At 38.8% G+C, this 21,984-nt stretch overlaps 5 protein-coding genes across 13 annotated transcripts; 4 read left to right on the top strand and 1 right to left on the bottom strand.

The window, feature by feature from the left end:
- The first annotated feature begins 64 nt into the window (after positions 1–64).
- Positions 65–11,077, top strand: LOC132201991 (serine/threonine-protein kinase Genghis Khan). 9 transcript variants are annotated; one of them, XM_059628572.1, is made up of 31 exons: positions 65–86; positions 697–796; positions 864–1,085; positions 1,260–1,450; positions 1,528–1,608; positions 1,668–1,967; positions 2,016–2,159; positions 2,216–2,338; positions 2,396–2,828; positions 2,882–2,982; positions 3,041–3,147; positions 3,212–3,526; positions 3,583–3,874; positions 3,933–4,142; positions 4,196–4,344; positions 4,399–4,505; positions 4,772–4,816; positions 5,710–5,870; positions 6,100–6,406; positions 6,472–6,758; positions 7,209–7,352; positions 7,394–7,544; positions 7,600–7,850; positions 7,936–8,116; positions 8,174–8,362; positions 8,419–8,604; positions 8,661–8,763; positions 8,873–9,044; positions 9,095–9,206; positions 9,265–9,404; positions 9,537–11,077. In XM_059628572.1, the coding sequence occupies exons 3-31, from the start codon at positions 887–889 to the stop codon at positions 9,645–9,647; spliced, it is 5,292 nt and encodes a 1,763-aa protein (XP_059484555.1). In that variant the 5' UTR covers positions 65–86; positions 697–796; positions 864–886; the 3' UTR covers positions 9,648–11,077. The 9 variants fall into 9 exon arrangements, with proteins under 9 accessions (XP_059484555.1, XP_059484557.1, XP_059484558.1 ...); XM_059628574.1 differs by lacking the exon at positions 4,772–4,816 and adding an exon at positions 5,200–5,241 and having other exon boundaries at positions 71–212; XM_059628575.1 differs by having other exon boundaries at positions 71–212; positions 7,409–7,544.
- A 639-nt stretch (positions 11,078–11,716) lies between these two features.
- On the top strand, positions 11,717–14,268 carry LOC132199662 (mitochondrial import inner membrane translocase subunit TIM44). Its single transcript, XM_059624557.1, has 7 exons — positions 11,717–11,888; positions 12,100–12,196; positions 12,255–12,368; positions 12,476–12,773; positions 12,828–13,101; positions 13,165–13,549; positions 13,748–14,268. The coding sequence occupies exons 2-7, from the start codon at positions 12,194–12,196 to the stop codon at positions 14,003–14,005; spliced, it is 1,332 nt and encodes a 443-aa protein (XP_059480540.1). The 5' UTR covers positions 11,717–11,888; positions 12,100–12,193; the 3' UTR covers positions 14,006–14,268.
- A 253-nt stretch (positions 14,269–14,521) lies between these two features.
- Positions 14,522–19,229, top strand: LOC132199661 (uncharacterized). The gene is made up of 14 exons (XM_059624556.1): positions 14,522–14,801; positions 14,961–15,013; positions 15,107–15,284; positions 15,348–15,530; positions 15,599–15,899; positions 15,963–16,127; positions 16,185–16,396; positions 16,453–16,685; positions 16,740–16,920; positions 16,975–17,190; positions 17,241–17,379; positions 17,439–17,823; positions 17,877–18,138; positions 18,238–19,229. The coding sequence occupies exons 1-14, from the start codon at positions 14,766–14,768 to the stop codon at positions 18,433–18,435; spliced, it is 2,742 nt and encodes a 913-aa protein (XP_059480539.1). The 5' UTR covers positions 14,522–14,765; the 3' UTR covers positions 18,436–19,229.
- An 11-nt stretch (positions 19,230–19,240) lies between these two features.
- LOC132199664 (protein F29A7.6) lies at positions 19,241–20,229 on the bottom strand. Its single transcript, XM_059624559.1, has 3 exons — positions 19,974–20,229; positions 19,751–19,851; positions 19,241–19,690 (listed from the first exon to the last, which is right to left on the bottom strand). Exons 1-3 carry the CDS (start codon positions 20,028–20,030, stop codon positions 19,366–19,368), a joined length of 483 nt encoding a protein of 160 aa, XP_059480542.1. The 5' UTR covers positions 20,031–20,229; the 3' UTR covers positions 19,241–19,365.
- A 48-nt stretch (positions 20,230–20,277) lies between these two features.
- Positions 20,278–21,693, top strand: LOC132199663 (adenine phosphoribosyltransferase). The gene is made up of 4 exons (XM_059624558.1): positions 20,278–20,568; positions 20,622–20,859; positions 20,912–20,990; positions 21,123–21,693. The coding sequence occupies exons 1-4, from the start codon at positions 20,483–20,485 to the stop codon at positions 21,257–21,259; spliced, it is 540 nt and encodes a 179-aa protein (XP_059480541.1). The 5' UTR covers positions 20,278–20,482; the 3' UTR covers positions 21,260–21,693.
- The last annotated feature ends 291 nt before the right edge of the window (positions 21,694–21,984 follow it).

Here is a 21,984-nt window from a genome sequence, read left to right as displayed (position 1 = left end):
AGTAGGAAATCCACGTTGCCAGATTTATTCCCATTCTCAGGCAGCGGCAGCGCACTCTTCAAGAACGTATGTACGCACGCACCCGAGTACGTATGTACGTAATTTTATGCATATAATGATGTCATATCCGGGTTCCAAACATAACTAAAATACTGCGTTTGGGCCGACTAACCCCCGACCTTTGGGTTCAGGGTTGGCAATGCGCTGCTGAGGTGACCGCTCGCGCGTTGACCGCGCTATTCCATTTTTCTCTCTTGTTCGGCTCCTCGTCCCCCACCCCTTTCACGGACGGGCTTGTCGAGAATGAATGTCGGCTAGGTGTGGCAGCCATTTTTTTGGTGTGGGGTCACGTCCAAGTTGATCACTGCTGCAAGTAAATAACTGTCCTGTCATTAATCCCAGCGCCCAATGCGCCTTTCATGAGGGCGGCGTGAATCTCAGTGTCCGAAATTACCGGACACCGGCCTTCTCCCCGCACTGACGTCACCGCAATTCTCGTATGTAAATTACTTGTGGGCATCTTATTTAAATATCCGCAAGAGAAATAATTATACACGGACCGCAGCATTCTTGAGGCCCCCAGCCGAGAATTTTTCTCGCCGTCCGATTTCACGCTGAACAATTTGTAGATTTCACCCCCTCTCAAGTTCATTGGTTTCTTTTGTGTAAATAAATCAAATCTGATTAATTTTGCAGTCTTTCGTTCTCTGAAGAGAGGTTGACTGGGATGACAGTTCTGCTTCTGGGACAACAGGATTGTGCCAGGAAGTAAAAATGCGCTTCCCTCCTAGCTTAGGTAACTTGTGCATTCATTTTTGCAGCGTATGAAAAACTTATTGACACTTATCGTCTTGTTTCAGCAGTTTTATGATAGAGTAAGAGCACAATGGCCAGCCAAGAGCACCCAAGAACGGCAGAGACCCGCCTTCGGGAACTGGAGGCCGTTTTCTTGGGTGGCCCTATTCAGGCGAAAGGCAAATGCCTGTCGGTGGAATCTCTGCTGGACGTGTTGCTGGTGCTCTATGATGAATGCTGCAATTCGTCTTTGCGGAGGGAGAAGACCGTCTCCGAGTTCATCGAGTCAGGTACAAATCAAAATTAATCCTCATTTTCATTCTACTGTATAATTATTTTTAGCTCTAAACCTTTCCAAGTTAATTTCTTAGAATTTCTTTAAATTTAAAGATAAATTAATTTATGTAAATAATGTTGTTGTGTTCTGTGTGTGTTTTAATAACCTAAAATATATAAAATTTCAGTAAAAAAATGTGCGACATACGTCAAAGGCTCCAGACTGTGTCGCGACGACTTCGAGATTCTGAAGGTGATAGGACGAGGCGCTTTCGGAGAGGTGTGCGTAGTTAAAATGAAACACACAGACAAGGTTTACGCAATGAAGATTTTGAATAAGTGGGAAATGCTCAAGAGGGCAGAGACTGCGTGTTTTCTGGTGCGTAATATAAAAATATTAATGAATTTGTCACTTTCCCAAATTCTGCGTTTTAATAATTAAATTTTAAATTGCAGGAAGAGCGAGATGTGTTAGTTTACGGAGATAGGAGATGGATCACAAATCTTCACTATGCGTTTCAAGATGATAACAACTTGGTATATAATCAGTGTCAGTGATTAATAAGGAGGAAATAAGCTATTTTTTATTTTAACAGTACCTTGTAATGGACTATTATTGTGGAGGTGACTTATTGACGTTGTTGAGCAAGTTTGAGGACCGTCTTCCAGAGGACATGGCCCGTTTTTACATAGCTGAGATGGTGCTGGCCATCAACTCGATCCATGCCTTACGCTACGTACATCGAGACATCAAACCTGACAATGTGCTGTTGGATGCAAATGGTCACATTCGTCTTGCCGACTTCGGATCCTGCCTCAAACTGTTTGAGGATGGCACAGTTCAGAGCAACGTTGCTGTTGGAACGCCGGACTATATTTCACCTGAAATCCTTAGAGCAAGTGCCAAATAATTTTGTACTTCAAAATGATAATTTTTATTTTAGGCTATGGAAGATGGTCAGGGACGGTATGGCCCTGAGTGCGATTGGTGGTCTTTAGGTGTTTGCATGTTCGAAATGATCTATGGTGAGACTCCCTTCTACGCCGAGTCATTAGTGGAGACGTATGGGAAAATTATGAACCATAAAGTAAGCACCTTAATTTGGGGATTTTGGAGATAATTTTATAATAATTTTCCTTGCAGAACTGTTTTGATTTCCCTACTGATTCTGGCTGTGAAATCTCCGACAATGCAAAAGACCTTATGCGTAGGCTCATATGTAGTTCCGACATCAGATTAGGTCAGAAAGGCATAAGTGATTTCCAAGTAAGTTTTATTTCTAGATTGGTTTTGAAAGCAAAATCCAATTAAATTTTTAAACAGAGCCATCCCTGGTTTGCCAACATTGACTGGGAAGGTCTGCGAGAGAGCAGTGCACCATACATACCTGAAGTCTCTAGTCCAACAGACACCTCAAACTTTGATGTAGATGACACAGACATTAGGATATCAGATGCTGTGCCGCCGCAAGCCAACTCTGCGTTCAGTGGTCTCCACCTGCCCTTTGTTGGCTTCACTTTTACACAGGGCAGTCCGTACTCCGATCTGAACTCCGGAATCTCTAATGGCGTGCAAACTGTGGTTCCGGCTGATAGTTTGCTGACAGCCAAGATTTCTCAGTTGGAAGAGGAGAATTCTCGATTGGTGAAACGGTTGCAGATGACACCAGGGTCAGCAGCAGATGAAGTCAAATTGTCTGCTGACGAATTTCGGATGCTGCAAGATAAAGTGATGCTGCTCACTGAGAGAAACACAGGTTTGTACAAATAATTGTGTTGATTTAACTGTTTTATTTAATTTTCTTTATAGAACTGGAGACTTTGGTTCGTAGTCAGGGCAATTCTAATGACACAGAAGAGCTAGATAAATTAATAAGTATGCTTAGGAAGGAGAACGAAAATGTGCAAAAGGTATGTTTGATAAAAATTGAACTGGTTTTTGGTTATTTGTGTGATAAAAATTTTGCAGGAAAAGCAGGATATACTAGAGAAGATAAAGCTACAAGAAAAAGAGCTGAAAGATGCTCTCAGCCAAAGAAAATTGGCAATGACTGAATACACAGAAGTTACGGATAGGTAATTTAATTAATTGACCAATTGTTGTTTCTGACATTTCTGACACTTTGATTTATTTCCGCAGGCTTTCAGAGCTGCGTCAACAAAAGCAGAAGCTGTCGAGACAAGTTAGGGACAAAGAAGAGGAATTGGAAGTCATGATGCAGAAAGTAGACTCGCTTCGACAAGATATTCGTCGAGCAGAGAAGTTGCGGAGGGAGCTTGAGGCCCGAATTGAGGAGGCGCAAGCCGAAGCTGGTAAGGAGAGGAAACTCCGAGAGAGGACTGAAGAGTATTGCAAACAAATGGAGGAAGAAATGGAAAAGCTGCGCCAAAGATCTGTCATCAGCGGTGACCCCAACGCTCCTGGCCTCAACAAAACCACTCAGGAACTTGTCAGGTATAAAGTGAATGTAAATTTTTAATATTAAATGGACTAATTGTCTGGAAATTTAGGATGAAAACTGAATTTGAAAGACTGGAGGTTCAGTACAACGAGGAGCTGGCCGCTCAGCAAAGCAGATACAACATTGACTGCTGCAATTTGCGAGAACAGCTGGCAGAAGTTGAGTCTCAAAGGGATCTGTTTGAGCGAGAAATGCAGATTCTGAAGGACAAGTTTGACAAGTCCCGGCTTGAGAGCTTGACTGACAGTGAAGAGACAATATCTGAGATCAAGCGAATGCATGAAAGGGACAAATTAATCCTTATCGAGGACAACAAGAAGCTCATTCAAGATAACAACACGGTAGATTTGTTAAAATTTTATTAGACCTGTGCTTACTTGTTTGATTTGTGCATTTTAGTTAAGCGATTCGATAAATAGGATGCAAAGAGACTATGAAGATCTGCGCAACAAAAAGGAGACTATTGCTCAATGGGAGGCGCAAATTAGTGAGATCATTCAGTGGGTCAGTGATGAGAAGGACGCCAGGAGCTACTTGCAAGCCCTGGCATCCAAAATGACCGAAGAATTAGAGTTCCTCAAACACTCTGGTGGTGCTGCACCTAATTCAGTAAGATATCATATATCTTCCTGTGTTCCCTAACTTATCAATGTTGTCAATAGGACAAAAACTGGCGCAACAGGCGTTCTCAAAAGTTGGATAAGATGGAACTTTTGAATCTCCAGAGCAGTTTGCAGTCTGAAATTCAAGCAAAGCAGGCAATAAGTGAGGAGCTTAGCAAGACTAGATCTGATCTCATTGCAGCACAAAAGTAGGTTGACGCATTTGAATTTTTTCTGTGTAATCAAAAATACCTTAAATAAAGGGAGCTGAGAGAGACCTTCCTGAGGCTTGAAACCTTTGCCACGGAAGTGAAGCGCAAGGACAACCAAATGAAAGAGTTGCAGCATCGACTCGAGTCTGGTGAAGGATGTAAGTACTCTGATCCTACCGACTTTGAGACCGAGTTTTTACGAGAAAGTCAATTGGCCACAAATTGTATTTTTAATTTATTTTTCAACTCTGGTCCTTTGGTCCTTAATAGCACTTAAGTTCTTCTCTCCTAACACTGGGCAGTTTTTTCATGAAAGTACGAATTGCTCAATGTCCTTAGACAAAATGCCCATATTTATTGGTGTAACAAGCTGCCTTTGGGGGTTACTGCTGCTCCTTATGAAAATTTATTTCTGACACCTAAGCTGCTAATTGGAGCCGTAAACAAGGAAGAACCCACACTTCCTCTGGTAAAGTACAGAAAACGACTTGCCTGAGAGTATTGACTTTGGTTTGAAATTTTGCTACTAGTGGCCAATGCTAATTTTAGATGTCGCCTCATCTTGTTGTCATTAACATGTGTTTTCGATCTCATCTAATATCGTTGAGATTAAAAAAAGCCACGGCAGACCCCTTGCCCCGTGATTTATCACTAGTATTTGTTCGTTTCAAATTGTCTGTTGCTCTTTCCCAGCATCTTGTTCAGTCCTGTTTTATAAATGTGAATTTGGCATTCGACGTCTCTCTGTGAAACGTAGGACTAATTCACTCCATTTGTTCCTCTATTCTACTCAATTTTGAGTGATTTCATTTCCTTTTTCTGAAATTTATTTTTGGTCTTTTTGGGTCTTAGTGTCTCACGGAGTTCGCAACTATATGTTGTCCTTATTGGAAGGTGAGATTTTATTTTGGACCAAATTTTTTCTTTTGTAATTTGTTGCAACCCCTTTTCACGTCTCTCTGGCTATACTTATAATGCTATTCCAAAATGCCTTATACTGTTCTCTCATTTCATTTTCATGGACTCGGCTCTCATTACGGTTTTGTTGATACCCAATTTGCTCCTCCCTTCAGGTTCTGGGTGGCAAAGATCACCGTTTGAAATATGCCTGCACTTTTTTATTTTTAATTTTGCTTCTTGATTTTTCAGTTTGATATTAACCTTTCGATTTATGTGACTTCCTGGTGTAAACTTTGTTCAAAAACTCGGAGCGAATTGCCGATTTTTGCTTTCAGTTTTTTATTTGCTGGTTCCAAACTTGTAAAAATTTCCACGAATTTTTCATTTTACAATTTACCTCAATAGATGTTTCCTTCAACACTCACTATCGATCGATTTGTAACGAGATTGTCTCTTTTGCAGTTTTGGACCGGCCACCTTCGCAAATTTCATACCTTGATCATTTCCTGAAAGAATCGCCCATTCGACATGGTGGCTCCGTTGAAAGTGAAGAAGGAGACATCGAGGACAACAGAGCGCCTTCTATCACCAGCAGCAAATCAAACTTGTCAGACCTAAGCTCAGTAAGTGACCTGCGCCCAAAATGTTTTCCGCTTTGCCTCTTAACATCCTCTAAGGTTGCAAAACATCCATTTTAATTGTAAATATTTCCTTCTTCCTCCTCGAGAATATTATATAGGTAAAAATTCCTATTTGAACCAAAGAAAAAAAAATAGCAAATATGGGAAGAATTTCATAGTTTTGCAACCTTGATCGTCCCGCGCCTAACTAACCACCCCGTCTTTGCCACAGCACCGAGTCAGGCGTGGACAAGAGCTGGGCTCACCAAGTGACTCCAAGATGTTGCCGCAATTGGCGATGGGCAGCATGTCATCGATGCGCTCAGTTGGTCCTGCGATCGGCGTTGATTCGCACTTCAAGCCTAAGTCTCATCAGTTCTTGGTGCGGACCTTTTCCTCTCCTACCAAATGCAGCCACTGCACCTCACTAATGGTTGGATTAACCAGACAAGGAGTTGTTTGTGAAGTGTGTGGTTTTGCTTGCCATATTGGTTGTTGTGAGAAAGTTCCTGCCATTTGTCCTGTACCTGCGGATCAGAGTGAGTCAAGCGTTGTTTTAAATTGTTGGCGTTTTTACTCATTTTGCTGGTGCCCAATTGTGCAGCTAAGAGACCTCTGGGAATAGATCCGACCAGAGGGATCGGCACCGCATACGAAGGATACGTCAAAGTTCCCAAGCCCGGCGGAGTCAAGAAGGGTTGGATCCGGCAGTTTGTGGTCGTCTGCGATTTCAAACTGTTTCTCTACGATATATCACCTGATCGGAATGCTCTGCCCAGTGTCCATGTATCTCTGCTTCTGGATATGAGAGACGAAGATTTTGCAGTTAGTTCAGTGAGGGATTCCGATGTCATACACGCCACCAAGAAAGACATACCCTGCATTTTTAGGGTGAGTTTTTATTTTGAAATATTAATTATTTTTACCATGAAAGGAGCTTAATATGAAAATGTACACTTGTCTTTTAAGTAACTTTTAAAAAGCACAAGTGGGAAGAGCATTATCAAAAAAAGTAAGAGATGGCGCCTAGTTTTGGTCAAAATCTGTTATTGAACTATTAAAATCACATGCAAAATTGAATATGGAAATATGCAATTTGAAAAACCTGGTTCCCTTAGAAATTCAAACTTACCCAAAAATCATTGATGTTATTGCATTAGGCTATATTTCTATATTCTGTTGAAATTTTTCAAATTTAAGCACTCTTCTTTTAACAATAAGATCATTTTTAATTTGCTGATTTTTTTTAGCATGGTGGCATGAAATTAAAATTATCAATATTTAAATTAAGATTTAGCTTTCCCTGTTATATGCCATAATTTGCAAATATCTGTGTATCAGATTACTACATCCCTTATGGAATCGAGTGGAATGAAAAATCAAACATTGATGCTTGCCGATACCGAAAGTGAAAAAACCAAGTGGGTTGTTGCTCTCTGCGAACTGCACCGTATTCTCAAACGAAACAATCTTCCCAATAGAACTGTAAGTTGGTATATTTGAGCATCATTCAGTTTCCTGTAAAGAATCTCTTTCGAAAGGTTTTCCGTGCTAAAGATCTCTTGGATAATAACTTAGCTTTTATCAAAAACGCAATGTCTGGTGCAATCATCGACCCTGATCGACTAGTCTTGGGCACAGAAGAGGGACTGTTTTGCCTCGATTTGGACCGAAGCGGTATTTTATTCGTTTTTATGTTAATAAAGGAAGCTAATGTTCATTTTAATTTTAGAAATTGCAAGAGTTGGAGATGGAAAAAAGATTTTCCAGCTGGAGTACATTATTGAAGAGCAGCTGCTGGTCGTTCTGGCTGGCAAGCAGAGATATGTGAGACTTGTACCAGTTCGAGCTCTTGATGGCTCGGACGTGGAGTGGATCAAAGTAGGGGAGACCAAAGGCTGCATCTCCTTCACTACAGGGCCTATGAAAAGAATACCCGGAGTGGCTAACACCTATTGCCTGTGTGTTGCTATCAAGAAGCAGGTAATGAATTTTAAGCTCTTTATAATTTATTGTATTGGACCACTCTTGAAAAATGCCAATGCTTATCAATTTGATTTTCTTTCAGAACACATCCCAAGTCATAATTTACGAGATCACGAGAACCAAAGTCAGGCACAAGAGACTTCGAGAAGTTTTGCTTCCAACGCAGGCACAAACGCTCAACATATTTAGTGATGGCCGCCTTTGTGTTGGATACCAGTCAGGCTTCACAATTTACAGCATCATGGGAGACCAGCACCCTATGTGTATGAACTTTCAATAAGTTATATTTGTGACGAATCTCCAATTCCTTTCTTTTGCAGCGCTTGTGCACCCTGACAACCAGATGTTGAGTTTCTTAGCCTACAGCGCAGTAGACGCCATGCTAGCCATTGAACTAAATAGCAAGGAGTTTTTACTCGTTTTCCAAACTCTAGCCGTTTATGTCGACGCTCAGGGACGAAAGTCGAGGGAACGGGAAATCATGTACCCTGCCATCCCCCTTGCAGTTAGTAAGTATTTTTGGCTTTTAATTCACAGAAAATTGTATTGTTTTGTGTTCTTTAAGGCTGCCAAGGTGGACACTTGTTAGTATACAGTGAGACCCATGTAGACGTCTTCAATGTGGCCACCGGTGACTGGATCCAGACAATTAATGTAAAAAAGTGCTTCCCACTGGACCATTATGGCTCCCTCGCCATGTGTACAGTCAATGATATGCCTCATGTCATTTACATCTGCAATATCCATCAACGTGAGTTTTATCTTTTAAATCATCTCCAAATCCCATAACCAATTATTATTTTGCAGCTGGAGAACTTGTGAACACTACACAGTCTGACCTCACAGGCAGGAAAATGCCCCGACCTAAGAGACGATTTTCTCTACGAGAGGCCAATAAGTCTGCCAGAACGTAAGCCCAATTTTATTTAATTTATTTTATCCTTAAAATTTTTAATTTCTTGATGAGTTATGTGAAGTGATATGTTAATTGATTAATTAATTATCCAATTTCTTTGCAGGACTGACAGGAGGTCAAAACTCATATCTGCACCCACAAACTTCAACCACATCAGCCACATGGGTCCTGGAGACGGAATCCAAAACCAGCGACTGCTCGACTTGCCGACAACTCTGGAAACTGCCGATCACCAAACGCTTGCCTCTCCACAACCTCTTGCCACTCCTCCTAGGGTAAATTCAAGGAATTCACTATTTTATTGTGAACTAAAACTTTTGCTCAGGGCTTCCATTCTTTGGGTTCATCCACAAAGTCACTCGCAGCTTCTCATCATTCCGACTCCATCAAGGGACATGCGCCAAGACTTCCACCTCAGCCACCTCCATCTCACAATGGTTTGTGTTTGTCACATTTTGAGTATTATCTTTGAACTTGTGATGTTTGTTTCAAAAGGCTCATCTCGCCGATCACTGGGTCCTATGCGGCCAACAGTCACTCCACCCTCATTGCCTCGGACGCCAGACATTGACTCAGAAGCTGCCAGCTCTCACCTCTCTGCCGGCAGTGTGGGCTCTTTGCATGACACTGGCAGAGTAAGTACTTAACAATTTTGCTAATTTTAATTGGCCTGTCCTTTTTTGTTAATAATTTCCTTATAAATTGTATGAGACTTAACTATCTTCTTTGTTGTTCAATTTGCTAATAATTTTTTCTGAATGTTTTAGGAACTAGGTCTGAGCAGTAGTCCTAGGCATTCAATTGCTTCCAACAACAGCAGCAATCCAAGTACTCCACCCAGTCCAGCGCACGAGCAGGACTCCAGTTACGACAGTTAAAAAGCTTAGTCAATATTCCGAACGCGGAACAAAGAAAGTATCGTCAACAAGCGTGCTCCTCTCATACCTCCCACGTTGCATAATGCCATCTTCCACCCGATTCCCTAGCGATGTAGCGAATTTTTGATTACTAACGCGTGGTAGAAGTAAAAACAGAAGAAGTCGCCTTAAATTTTTTTGCACCTACAAGAGCAGATTTTAAATTTGTTTTGTTTACGCTCGTCTGCGTCTTTAAAATTCTCTAGCCCTTCTAATTTACATAACGGGGATTTTACTACTAGTCAACTAAAAAGAAAACTGTCACATGTACATTATTATTATTATTTTAACAAAATATTATCTGTGCTTTATTTATACTGTACATAAAAAATTGTTTTCTCAAAAGGAAAAAGTAATTACTCAAGTCTGAAAAATTCAATTTGAAAAAAGGCAGTACACTTTTAAAAGAGATGGTACAAATACGACGAAAACTCCAATTGGACCCCAGTGCTTTGCTTAGTCACGAAAATTCTGGTGGTTCCCTTTGATCGAGCAGCGGCCTCTGAACTTTTAATTTGAAATTCCAAATTTCAGGGCGTTCGAAATGTCCCTAAATTTCTTGAATCGTTTTACTCAAATTTTAAAATTTACTACCACCGCTGCCAAGAACAACTGGGAACCACTTAAAACTTAAAAAGTTGTAAGTACCATTCCTGAGCAAGTTTTATCGCTCATCGACGTATTATACGAGACACTACTTTTTATTCATTGACGAGAACTTCTGCAATGTAATATGATAAACAATTACCGAATTCGCCCCCAGCGTATCATAAAATAAAATGCAATTGTGTCGGTGCTATAGTGTATCCGTTACTTTTGGTCGCGAGCTTAGATTGTGTGTGCGGGCCGAGTGAACAAAAGTACGACTCGCGCCCTAGCGAGACATTATTTTTGTTCATTCGTTCTTTCTGCACATGCATATAACACACCTACGTAGTTTTTAATTAAAAAAGAACGACTCACCAACGCAGGTCATGGACGATTCATTTGGGAATACAGTGCATTTTCACCCAACCCTTTGCTTTATACACACACACTCACTGACACACGCCTCACACATATACACAAACACTCATCGCATTAATATTACGTATTACTTAATTTATTGTAACTTTGTTTTGAATTACTTGTTTTTTTTTTATTGTATCTTGTTATATTTCTCTCCTCTTTAGATTTGCATTCAGTTTTTTCGGAAGCGATTTTTTCAACTTCCCATTTAATTGAATAAAAAAAAAATGCAATTCTGAATGATGAGAGTGCCGCGTCTGTACATTATTAATAAAGTCTGTCATAAGTTATTTAATTCAAACAAAAGCTCGATTAAACAAATCATAATTACCTTGTCTTTGAAATCAACCACCAAAGTATAAAATAAATTATTGTAATCATATTAAAAAAAATCTGCTGCCTCATTTAACCCAAAATAGGAACCAGCCCATCAGTCTGCAATTTTTTTTTGCATACATACAAAAAAGTGAAAAATTATATATATCGGAAAAAGTCACCTTGCTGTTTGTAATATTTGACTTTGAGGTAATTTAATGTGTTGAATATTGCAAAAGTGGAAAATTAATTTGATATAATTAAGATAATTAACCTCGATTAACCTCATATTAATCAAACTTAAAATAGTATTAAAAAATTTCCTCGTGAGAACCGATAGCTTATTGTTAGCTCTACCAGCAGTCCTACCACAAGCGACAAAATACAAGTGTAGAATAGGTTAATCAAGTTAATTAAATTATGGAGATAATATGAATAACTCAAATAACCAGCAACAGTAGTTAATTCCAATTAATTTATAATTTACTATTAGGTTTGAAAAAAATCAGTGATCTTTATTATTTTTTTGACTTCTTCCTCCTGACCTTATAATTTTAAAAATAAAATTATTTTACATAAATATTTCAAAAAATAAATAATACATCTGCCGAAGTATTTTTTTTATGGATCCTCGATTTCCCGCAATTTTGAACAAAACAATAATTGAGAAGCTAACCGCGCACTGCGGCCACTGCGCAGACGCACAATCTAGTAATCCCCATTCCTAATTTCTTTCCAAGTCCATGCTTTTGTCGTAGCTTTTCAAAATTTTGAAAAACTTTGAAAATATATGCTTCTGCCTATTAAATTACTGTGATCTATCCGTTTGGAATGAGAGAACCGTGGTTTCCATGTTCTGATAACTCAGTTTAGCCACAGGCAAGTGCAATTTCCTTGACATTTTCGTCTTCAGGGTGTCATCAAGGTCGCAACAAATTCAAATTCTCACGAAATTTGTTAGATTTTGCTGTCAGCAATTCTCAAACGGCTTATCATCTCGCCGGCCGAACTTTTTTCAAACTCCAGAAGAATGATTTTGCCCGCTGATTGTCCTAGATCCGTGATTAATTGCTGCAAATCTTTGTTTTAGGACTTGTAAATATGTGCACGTAGGCCTGGCGAAGCTGGTTGCATAATTTTTTAATCTTCTCAAAGGCTGAGAACCTGAACATAAAACAATAATAATGGTAGGTACAACTTTAAATATAATTTAAATTAAATTTCTTAAAATTTTTTATTTTACAGCTACGAAGAAAATTATCGGGGCAGCCTTCATGGCTAGCCATTCAAAGATGTTGTCAACCTTTGCCCTCTACGTATCCCTCTACCTTTGTTTTATCAAAGTCTTTCCATAGATCAGTAAGTTACAAAGTTCTTGGCTTTTATTTCAATTAATTTTATAGAGAAATTTGTGATTTATTAAATTATTTTATTGTAAAAATACAAATAAATTCATTTCTTTACAGCAAATATTGGAAAGCAATCCTCAAAGACGGCCAAGTTTCTTCTCGCAAGTCATAGATAACATAAAGCAAGAAATGGAGAAGAATAAAGAGATGAAAGAGAACATCAAGAAGTTCAGGCAAGAAGCGGAGAAGTTGGAACACTCGGACGCTCTGCAAAAGGCCAGGCAGAAGTTCCAGACAGTTGAATCTGAGGCCAATAAAGGCTCCGAAGTGCTCAAGGAAAGGTTTGGAAGTTTCAAGGACAAATTTGAAGATGTTCTGGAAGAAGCTGGAAAGACGGACATAGCTAAAAAAGCTGGTAAATTAACTTAAACATTTTTTAACAAACAAAACTAAAAATTTATTTTCCCAGGTCAATTTACTGAAGGAATTGGTAAAACAGCCAAAGATGCCGCAGAGAGCATCTCTGAAACGGGTCACAAGATTGGACAGACTCAAGCCTTCCAGGCCATTTCTCAAACTGCCTCAGTTGTGAAAAAGGAACTTGATAAGAGTGGCATGCAGGTTCACATGTACTGCCGTCCAGTCAAACTTCGCAAACGGAAAGAAGTTCCAGACGATGCGGAGGAAAAAATTGTTGAGCCGAATCTTGACGCTACCGGAATGGAACTGCACAAGGACTCAAAGTAGACAAATCAAAATTTATTTTGGAATCTTATAAAAAAGAAATGCTTTTTTGAAAATTTCAGATTCTTCCAGAACTGGCAGAATTTCAAAGAGAACAATCCCTACGTCAACAAAGTGGTCGACTGGAAAATGAAGTACGACGAGAGCGAAAATCCTGTGATTCGCGCCTCGAGACTTCTCACTGATAAAGTGAGCGACATCATGGGCGGTCTTTTCCAGAAAACGGAACTGTCAGAGACATTGACGGAAATCTGCAAGGCTGACCCCAACTTTGACAAAAACAAGTTCCTCCTGCAGTGCGAGACGGACATCATCCCCAACATTCTGGAAGCTATGGTCCAGGGTGACCTGGAAATTTTGAAAGACTGGTGTTACGAGGCTCCCTACAACATTCTTGCTACGCCCATCAAGCAGGCCAAAGCCTTGGGAATGAGATTTGATTCTAAGGTTTGTTTGTTAAAAGTTTATTCAAGAAACAATGAAAGGCAAATCAAGCATTTTTTTTTATTCAAACATGACTGCAAATATTCGGAGAATTAAATAAGTTCTCTCATCCAGTTAATCAATTTTAATTTTTAATGATAAAAAATTGATGAATATCAAATTGACGTTCATAAAATTTTTATTAACAAAATGAAATTTCAGATTATCGATATTGACAATATCGACCTGGCCTTAGGCAAGATGATGGACCAGGGGCCAGTGCTGATCATCACCTTCACGGCGCAACAAATCATGTGTTTGAGAGACTCCGCGGGGAAAGTCGTAGAAGGTGACGCTGACAAAATCATGCGGGTGAATTATGTGTGGGTTTTATGTCGAGACCAAACCGAGTTAGACCCCAGGGCAGCGTGGAAGCTGCTGGAGCTTGCAGCCACTAATATGCAGGAGCAGTTCGTCTGAGAAACTCAAAAGTTGTCTCTGCCTTGCGATTCAATAAGCAGCCATAAATTTGAATTACCTCTATGCGTTGAATCTGCCGCGCTTCTAGACCGAGCACATATTTCCTTCCGTTCTGTTGCTCCGCGTCTAGAGACGATTGTTTGAAGTTGATAAACACTGTGATTAGTCAGAGCGATTGCTGCAGAGGGAAATATTATGAGAAAGAAAAAAATGTTCAAAGTTGAAAATAAAACAAAATAATATTGCCTCTCCGGAAAGGAAAATCAAGAGTTTTAGATGAATCAAAACTTACAAGAGGTAACTGATTCTTTTTGATTATATCTAATTTTTAAAATTATTCTAAATCATAATTTTCATTACTCAACTTATGGAAATTTTAAAATTACGCCAAGAAAGTAAAAGTCTGAAGCTCTTTTTGTGGTTGAAAATTTTTCATTTCAATTAAAATTTAAATTAAGAGCAAAGAAATTTTTTCAGCGCTCTGCAAGAAAATATAAAATCGTGTATATGGCATAGCAGAATTTCTTGTGTGCAAATTATTGAGGGAGGCGTGGCCCACTCACCGTACATAACGTACCTCTCCACCCTCGCCCCTCTCCTTCGGTGCCTGTCAACTGGATCACAAATGCAAAGTTTGCATGGCGAACGCGATTTGACCTGAGGTGCCGTGGAACGCTGCTGCGTTATTGATGAGTTCAGAGGCCACGTAAAGTTCCAGTATCCTGCAGATCAAGAGGAGTTGCACCCCTGCCCAAGAGAAATGGCAGGCGCTTCGTTTTACCCCGGCTCTTGGGAGGTTCGTTTCACGCCAAAATTGTGTTTTTTTTTTTTGGTAACCTATAGTAGTGATCGTACGTGCGTAGTGTACGTGCATCATTTTATTTTTATGTGAATTTTTTATTTTTCCAGATTTGACCTAATTTTGTCTCCTGCTTGAAATGATTTATTATTGCAGATCGTAAGGTCCGATTTACATGGCAGTTCCCTCGGGAAAACCGGAATTGAGGGGTATGTAAATATTTGTAGAGAAATTATAATCTTATATATTAAATTTGTTTTTGACAGAAGAGATTATAACTGCATAATCTTTTATTCTTTCAGGACTAAATTCCACTTTGAGGACACTGGGGATGTTAGATGGGACGTGCCGGAGGGCGTCGAGCAGTTGCCGCTCTTCAACTGTGACACTTATGAAGTCTTTTCGGTGTCCATCCATGGCATTGTCATTCGCTTTGGTACTTTTGCCGGGCATGTTTTTGAATTTAGAGTGATGGATCAGGTAGAGTTTTGTTGCTTTTTAATTAATATTTTATTAAACTTGTTATACTTTTAAATCTTGTAGGTGGCAGTGCCTGATTCTCAGAGTTTTCTGAACCTAATCTGCGAAGACTGGTGCACTTTGTATTGCCAGAGACTGACCGTCAGCCAGCCCAAGGCTCCCACTGATTTTCCCTTCTCTCTCCTATCTGCTTTGAATGAGGGTTTCTTCTCAGACGTTACTATTGAGGCTGAAAATCACAAAACAGTACTGTTTTTTTTTTTTTTAATATTTCTATTTATTCTAAATTATTCATCATTTCATTCCATTTACAGTTCCAGGCGCACAGCTGCATATTAATGATTGGATCGCCGGAGCTCGAGTGGCAATCTTGGCTCGAAAAAAGGGAACAGGCGACCAATGCGTCTGACGCAACAGCCCCTGCACCACCACTGTCGGGTCTGCCTGAAGACGTTCTTGCCACGGTCCTGCACTACATCTACAGTTTAAGTTTGCCGCTTGATCTTTCGGAGGAAACAGCCCTCCGATGCATAGAATCCGTCGGCACCCTGCCTGGGTTCCACCCGCTGGCCTCTAAGTGTCAAGCATATCTGAATAACATGACCCTCAGAAATAGTGAGACAAGTTAAAGTAACATTGAAAAATTAAATTTAATCGTTTTTTTTTCTTTTTTTTTAGAAATAATGGCCTTGATAGGAGAAATGCACTCTAGTCTTGAAACAGTGATAAATTACTTCAGTTCCAAAGCATCCCCTGGAAACTACGGTGCGGCAGAAAACTTAGGAAGCAATCCCGCTAGACTTTGTAACACCCTCAAACAATCTACTCGCGAATTTTTTGTTGGTAAGCAAAATTTAAAATAACCATTCGTACAGAAGGATTAATTTAATTTATTTTTAGTGTTAATCAAGCTAGTGATGTTTTGTGAACTTTTCAACAAGGAGAAGGCGGATCTTTCGACTGACGACCAGCACGAAATCATTAGCTTTGCTAAATCGTATCTGCCAATATTTTTGAGCCAACTGAGCCAAATTTTGCAAGGACTGAAAGCAGTCTTCAATGCCATGTCAGCCAGTCAACGGAATGAGCTGGCCATGTACTTAGTTCTGGAGGTTGGTTCTCAAATTAAAATCCAAATTAGACTTCGAATATTTTTTTTCTTTCGCAGATAGATAACCATTTTGAAGTGATTTTGACTGTCGCAGAGGAGATTAAAAGTGCAATTGAACAGATCATCATAACCCTGATGTCACCCACTGAGAACAATCAGAAAAACAATCTCGAAGGAGTAGAGTCGATTGGTGGAGTTTTGCAAAGGACTCTGAAAAATCGGGAGCTCTCTAGGATCCGAAGCGTACACCAAGAATTAAATTGCAGCCTTATCCATTTTGACCAGAAAAAGTGGGTTGAAGTTACTATGAAAAATTTAAATATATTAAGTAATTTCAACATCAGGGAAAGATTTTTGAGCATGACTACAGCAAACAAAGTGAGGTCTGTGTCGAGGAATGTGGAGCAGCTTACTGAAGAGCTGCCAATTTTTTTGCTGCGGCTGGAGGAGGTGATGGCAGCATTGGAGGAGAAATTTGAGTGGAGGGACTTTAAATTTTGCTTTAGAGATGGTGCCTCAAAAGTGGTAAGAGTTTAAAAAAATGTAAAACAATTAAATATACACTTAATTTATTTTCAGTCTGGAGTTTTGCATAAATTATTGACCCACCGAGCTGCTGTTTACAAAACTATGGAGCACTTGAGCGAATTGGTTCAAAGGGACTCCTTCACCAATTCCCTAATTTCTCTCGGCCTTCTTGACCCACCAGCCCAGTCGCTCGACTCCACTAGCCAAGCTTTTTTCAACACTGCTTTCGGATCATATAATGCAACCCAGACTCAGCCTGAATTTCATGTAAAATTAATTTCATAATCCCAATTTTTGTGAACAATTTTAAATTGCAGGTTTTGCAGCTCAACCTAGTCAAAAGCTTTCGAGTGCCTCAGTTAGCTATGGATAGTAAACTATCAGAAAGCGTTCTGGAGCTCCTGAAGTCGGAGCGTGATACGGACATGCTTTTTGAAGTTGTCAACTCTGCGCCAGGTAAAATTGAATAAAATAATGAAAATTAAGACAATTCATATTAAAAAAAATTCATTCAGATCTTAGAGAAACTGCTGATGTGTCTGAACCAACGGAACAAACTGCACCAGAAGTGCATGTTTTCAAGGCTCACAGAGTGATTGTGGCTGCCAGATGCGACTGGTTCCGAAGGGCACTTTTGTCTGGCATGAGAGAGTCGATTGACAGGAAAATTGTGGTGCATGACACGAGCCACTCTCTGTTCAAAATCTTCCTTGAGTATCTGTACTGCGGGCGACTAGACGCTGCCAACTTGTCGTTGGACCAACTGACAGATCTGATGCTGTTGGCTGACAGGTACGAGTTGGATAGCCTGAAGCAGGCCTCGGAACAGGCGCTCCAGGGTTATGTTGATGAGGAAACGGCTCTTTGTCTGCTCAGCATGTCCGAGCAAATAAATGCAAGGTAAGAGTGAGAATTTTTACTTTGATAATATTTACTCAACTTGAATTTCCAAGGCTGCTGAGAGACTCTTGCATTTTCTTCATTTCCTCACATCCCGATGTGATGGAAACTGAGCTGTTCGAGGAGCTGCCGCACTGCCTGCAAGCGGAGGTGTACAAAGCCAGAAGTTCTTGGGCAAAACCAAAGAGACCCAAGAAGCAGAACTCCTCTGATCGACTTTTGGGACTTCGCAGTCGCAGCTCTTCCCCGACCTCAGCTGGTTCCAGCATTGCCGATCTGGATGATTTTGCCTACCAAATTCAGCTTGATCCAGAAGTAATTTATTAAATTTTCTATCATATTTAGCCATTTAATATTTTAAATTTATATTTTTTAATGAAATTCACTTTTTTTTATATTAAAATTATTTGCTAGGAATCAGCAAGACAGATATCCGAAGGCCTTTTGCCAAATGGATCGCGGCTGAACAACTGCTTGGAGCAGTTGCAAGACATCGTTGGTCCTGTGATACCTCGCGAGCGGCTCATTCAAGTCGTCTTGGCTGCCGACTTCAATGTAAACCGAGCTCTCAACTTCATATTTTCCTTGCCAAATGAGTCTTCCTTGCTTTGAGTTTCCTGTAGGTACAGTAAGTGCTTCTGCTTTCTTGTAATTTTCTTTTTTTTTAATTGTCTTATAAGCAGGAAAATTGCAATATTTACACACAGTCTAGATGTTGACTGGCCATAGAAAGAAAATAAAAAAAAGAGTCCATTGACAGTTTTTGATCAGCTTTCTAAATCTTAAATATAATGTAGCACCTTTTGTGTTACATTAAAATTTACTGAGCGAAAAGAAAAATGTTGGTCGCACATAAAAAAATTACAAATCACTTTTCCCTCAAAATTTTTAAAGCCTACCATGAATGTCAAAAGGAATCCTTGTGAAAAGTAGGATTGCTTTAAATTTTCGAATGTGCCTCATCCTCAGAAGGACTGAAGCTAACTTGCGAACTTGGAAGCATAATCTGAGGCACAGTTTATATTTAAAAAAATGCATACAAATTACTTGACTTATTGTCGGACTGCTCTTCAAAGTATTTAAAGAAGCTTTTCAAATTTTCTGAAAACAAACATTCCATAATACATTTATAGAATTGCTCTTTTTGAAATCATGTAAAATGGATTTTGCCAGCTATAGAAATTGTCTATTTAAAATTGGCGCATTCTTTGTCGTTGTAAAACTGATATGATAAGTGATTTTGAAACTAATCAATATCCCTTGATGCAATATAGAGATATTATTAAAAATTTGTGTATTTCCATTAATGGCTTCATATTTATAGCAATTATTATATTTGTCTTTAAGTCTCTTAAATAAAAATCAAAGTATTAAAACTTCCAAAATAAATAAAAAGAAGTTTTGTTTCTACTAAAACAGTAAGACCTATTTCTTATTGTGCATGAAATTTCTTTTATTTAATGGGATTTAACGCATGAATTGCAAACAAATAAAAAATTTGATCAAGTCAACATTAATTTGCGGTGAAAATTTGATTTATGATCACGGACCACTACTTTCCTCCACTTTCACTTTTTTGCTTGGATTACCAGTCGAATCTTTGTCGTTTCTTTGTCGCTTCGACATAAACTTGAGTCCAATTGATTTTGAGAGCGAGGCCATCCTCAGGGCCATGTCCTCATCCAAAACACACTTCTCCTCGCGCTCTTGTTTCACAGCGTCAAGTCTTTTTTGCTCTGCCTCTTTCTTGGCATCTTCCTCCGACTGCATGAGCTGCTCGATCTCCTTGTTGAATCCCAGGTATGAAAACCTACCTTCTCGTAAATTAAGTAAAGGAACTAGACTGGGCTCTTCCAAGAATCTTTGCCTGTAGGTTTTAAAAAAAAATATTAACTATATTTAAAAGAAAAATAAATTATGCTGTTACCCTTCAGAAACCATCTGATCGGTGATCTCGTTAGAAAACATCTCTTTACGGTCCTCATCTTCTCTTCGTTTTTCCTCAAGTTCTTTGGTTTTTTTCATAAACTACATACAAAATGTTCTATTAGTACAAAATTTATAAAGAAAGACCAAAAGATGGCTCTATTAAAGTGCGTTGTGGTGTATGTAAATCGTATTATAAAATCCACGATTTTTTATTCACATACCTTCATTTCCAATAGGCTTTTTGGAAGCTGAAACTTCTTCTTCTTTACAGGTCCCATCTTTGTTAATTAAATCAGTGCGTCTTAAATACAAACTATACTTTAAATTTAACGTTTTTTTAAATCACTCTTTCTTGCGCAAAGAGTTCACGTTTATTTATTTTTCACTTTCACGTGCAACGGCGGGGGCGTGGTTTTGCTGTTTCCATCCAGGGAAATAAGATCCAGGGTTGATCCAGGGCAACATCCAGGGGTCTTATGCAAGGTCTTATGGCATCCAGGGATACCAACATTACCAATTTTTTGTTGTTCTTGCCGTGGTCGGTTCGCCCACCTCTTGCGCCCCTTTAAGTTTATGTTAATTAGTTTCGTTTGCTGCCTGAAAAAACAGAAAGAGTCAAAGAGAGCAAGTCGAAGGTCGAGGAGAAAGATAAAATAAAATTAAGCCGGCGAATTGCAGCGAATTGTTTGCTTTGCTTGATCGTGAGGGCTGTAGATGAAAAAATCACACAATGAGTGCTTCTTTGACTGACATCGAGTACCTGAAGAGCTGCCTTAAAAGCTACCCTGACTTTCCAAAACCTGGAATTCTGTTTTAGTGAGGACCTTTAAATTTTTGTATATACAAAAATTAATATTATTTCATTGCAGTGACGTTTTCTCATTGCTTTCGCAGCCAAAAGCATTTAACCTGTTAGTGGACTTGTTGGTGTCTCGAGCTAAAAGTTATGATCCGCCAGTGACTGCCATCGTTGCTCTTGACTCCAGAGGTTTTCTTTTTGGACCAATTATTGCTCTCAAGCTCAACATTCCATTTGTGCCTATAAGAAAGAAGAATAAACTGCCTGGAAAGGTTTTGAAGGCCACTTATCAGTTGGAATATGGAGAGGTAAATTTAATTTATTGCATGGCAATAAAAATGTAGAGGAATTTTTGAACAGGACACTCTTGAGATTCAGCAGGATGCTTTAGAAAAGGGACAGGCAGTGCTTCTGGTAGATGATCTTATTGCTACAGGAGGTGAAACTTTTTTTAAATTATTATCTAAATAATCTATTATTTTAAAAAATAAAATTAATGGAGATCAGCAATCCTTTCAAATTTAAGTTTTCCAAAAAAATAATTTCAAACATCAAACTTTTTATGTTTTAGGTACATTAGAGGCAGGCTGTAATCTGGTCAAACAATTGGGCTGCACTGTGAGTAGCTGTCTGGTGGTCATGGAGCTGAATGGCCTGAAAGGTCGAGACAATGTCTCTGCTCCGGTTGACTCGCTTATCCAGTACTAGACTTGAAGATTCGTTCATGATTCCCCAGAAAAAAAGAACAGAAATAATTTCTTGCAATGATAATTTGTGCAATCGTGTAAGGTTGAAAATATTTGTATTCCATTGCACTGCATTCCTCAAGCTCAAACTTCAGATTTTTTAAGGCGCACTGTGATGTAAATTTTTTATTGAAAGGAGAATTCCCATATCTCCGTTGAATACATACTACATTTGTTCAAATACTTTTTAATTTGATCAATTTCAAGAAAACGCACAAATAAGCTTTTTATAAAAAGCCAATAAAATTTCAAAATGCTTGATTTGTACTGTAAAGTGAAGCATAATATTCTGCATTAAATTTTCAGAAGATTGCTTAAATTTCAAGGTTTTTCATCACTGATTACTTTTTCATCTGGATACAAAAATGCAATATTTAATAAAAAAAAAAATATGAGATTTAATATTTAATTCATGCAGATTTTAATTTATCACTTAAAAATTGAAACAATTATCCCACAATAATTCAAAACAAATTTTTTAGACTATTATTTAAATTTTGTTCTCTAAATTACTTCATTGTTATAATTTTTAGAATTAATTAGTAAGAAAAACTAATGTTTTTTCTATCTCTGCGTTTTTTTAAAGTTAAGTGTGCGATTATTTTTTGCTTATTTTTTAAATACACATACTCAAATATGATATTTATATTCATCAGCATGATCGGCATATATATGCGCAGAGAACTA

The sequence above is a fragment of the Neocloeon triangulifer genome, unplaced genomic scaffold (genome assembly GCF_031216515.1).
Source record: "Neocloeon triangulifer isolate White Clay Creek 2 clone unplaced genomic scaffold, ASM3121651v1 ptg000014l, whole genome shotgun sequence".
NCBI classification, from domain to species: Eukaryota; Metazoa; Arthropoda; class Insecta; order Ephemeroptera; family Baetidae; genus Neocloeon; species Neocloeon triangulifer.
The sequence above is the reverse complement of the archived record's forward strand: the minus strand, read 5'-3'. Positions and strand labels throughout refer to the sequence as shown.

Bases quoted from the DNA above. Each gene is read 5' to 3' on its own strand.
- LOC132201991 (XM_059628572.1), top strand. From the start codon at position 887: ATGGCCAGCCAAGAGCACCCAAGAACGGCAGAGACCCGCCTTCGGGAA. The intron at 1,086-1,259 runs GTACAAATCAAA...ATAAAATTTCAG, and splicing joins CTCCGAGTTCATCGAGTCAG to TAAAAAAATGTGCGACATAC. The intron at 3,875-3,932 runs GTAGATTTGTTA...TGTGCATTTTAG, and splicing joins TCATTCAAGATAACAACACG to TTAAGCGATTCGATAAATAG.
- LOC132199662 (XM_059624557.1), top strand. The intron at 12,369-12,475 runs GTAAGTTACAAA...ATTTCTTTACAG, and splicing joins CAAAGTCTTTCCATAGATCA to CAAATATTGGAAAGCAATCC. The intron at 13,550-13,747 runs GTTTGTTTGTTA...ATGAAATTTCAG, and splicing joins GAATGAGATTTGATTCTAAG to ATTATCGATATTGACAATAT.
- LOC132199661 (XM_059624556.1), top strand. From the start codon at position 14,766: ATGGCAGGCGCTTCGTTTTACCCCGGCTCTTGGGAG. The intron at 16,128-16,184 runs GTAAGCAAAATT...ATTTATTTTTAG, and splicing joins TACTCGCGAATTTTTTGTTG to TGTTAATCAAGCTAGTGATG. The intron at 18,139-18,237 runs GTAATTTATTAA...ATTATTTGCTAG, and splicing joins AAATTCAGCTTGATCCAGAA to GAATCAGCAAGACAGATATC.
- LOC132199664 (XM_059624559.1), bottom strand. From the start codon at position 20,030: ATGGGACCTGTAAAGAAGAAGAAGTTTCAGCTTCCAAAAAGCCTATTG. The intron at 19,852-19,973 runs GTATGTGAATAA...TTTTGTATGTAG, and splicing joins AAAGCCTATTGGAAATGAAG to TTTATGAAAAAAACCAAAGA. The intron at 19,691-19,750 runs GTAACAGCATAA...TAAAACCTACAG, and splicing joins GATCAGATGGTTTCTGAAGG to GCAAAGATTCTTGGAAGAGC.
- LOC132199663 (XM_059624558.1), top strand. From the start codon at position 20,483: ATGAGTGCTTCTTTGACTGACATCGAGTACCTGAAGAGCTGCCTTAAA. The intron at 20,569-20,621 runs GTGAGGACCTTT...ATTTCATTGCAG, and splicing joins AAACCTGGAATTCTGTTTTA to TGACGTTTTCTCATTGCTTT. The intron at 20,991-21,122 runs GTGAAACTTTTT...TTTATGTTTTAG, and splicing joins TGATCTTATTGCTACAGGAG to GTACATTAGAGGCAGGCTGT.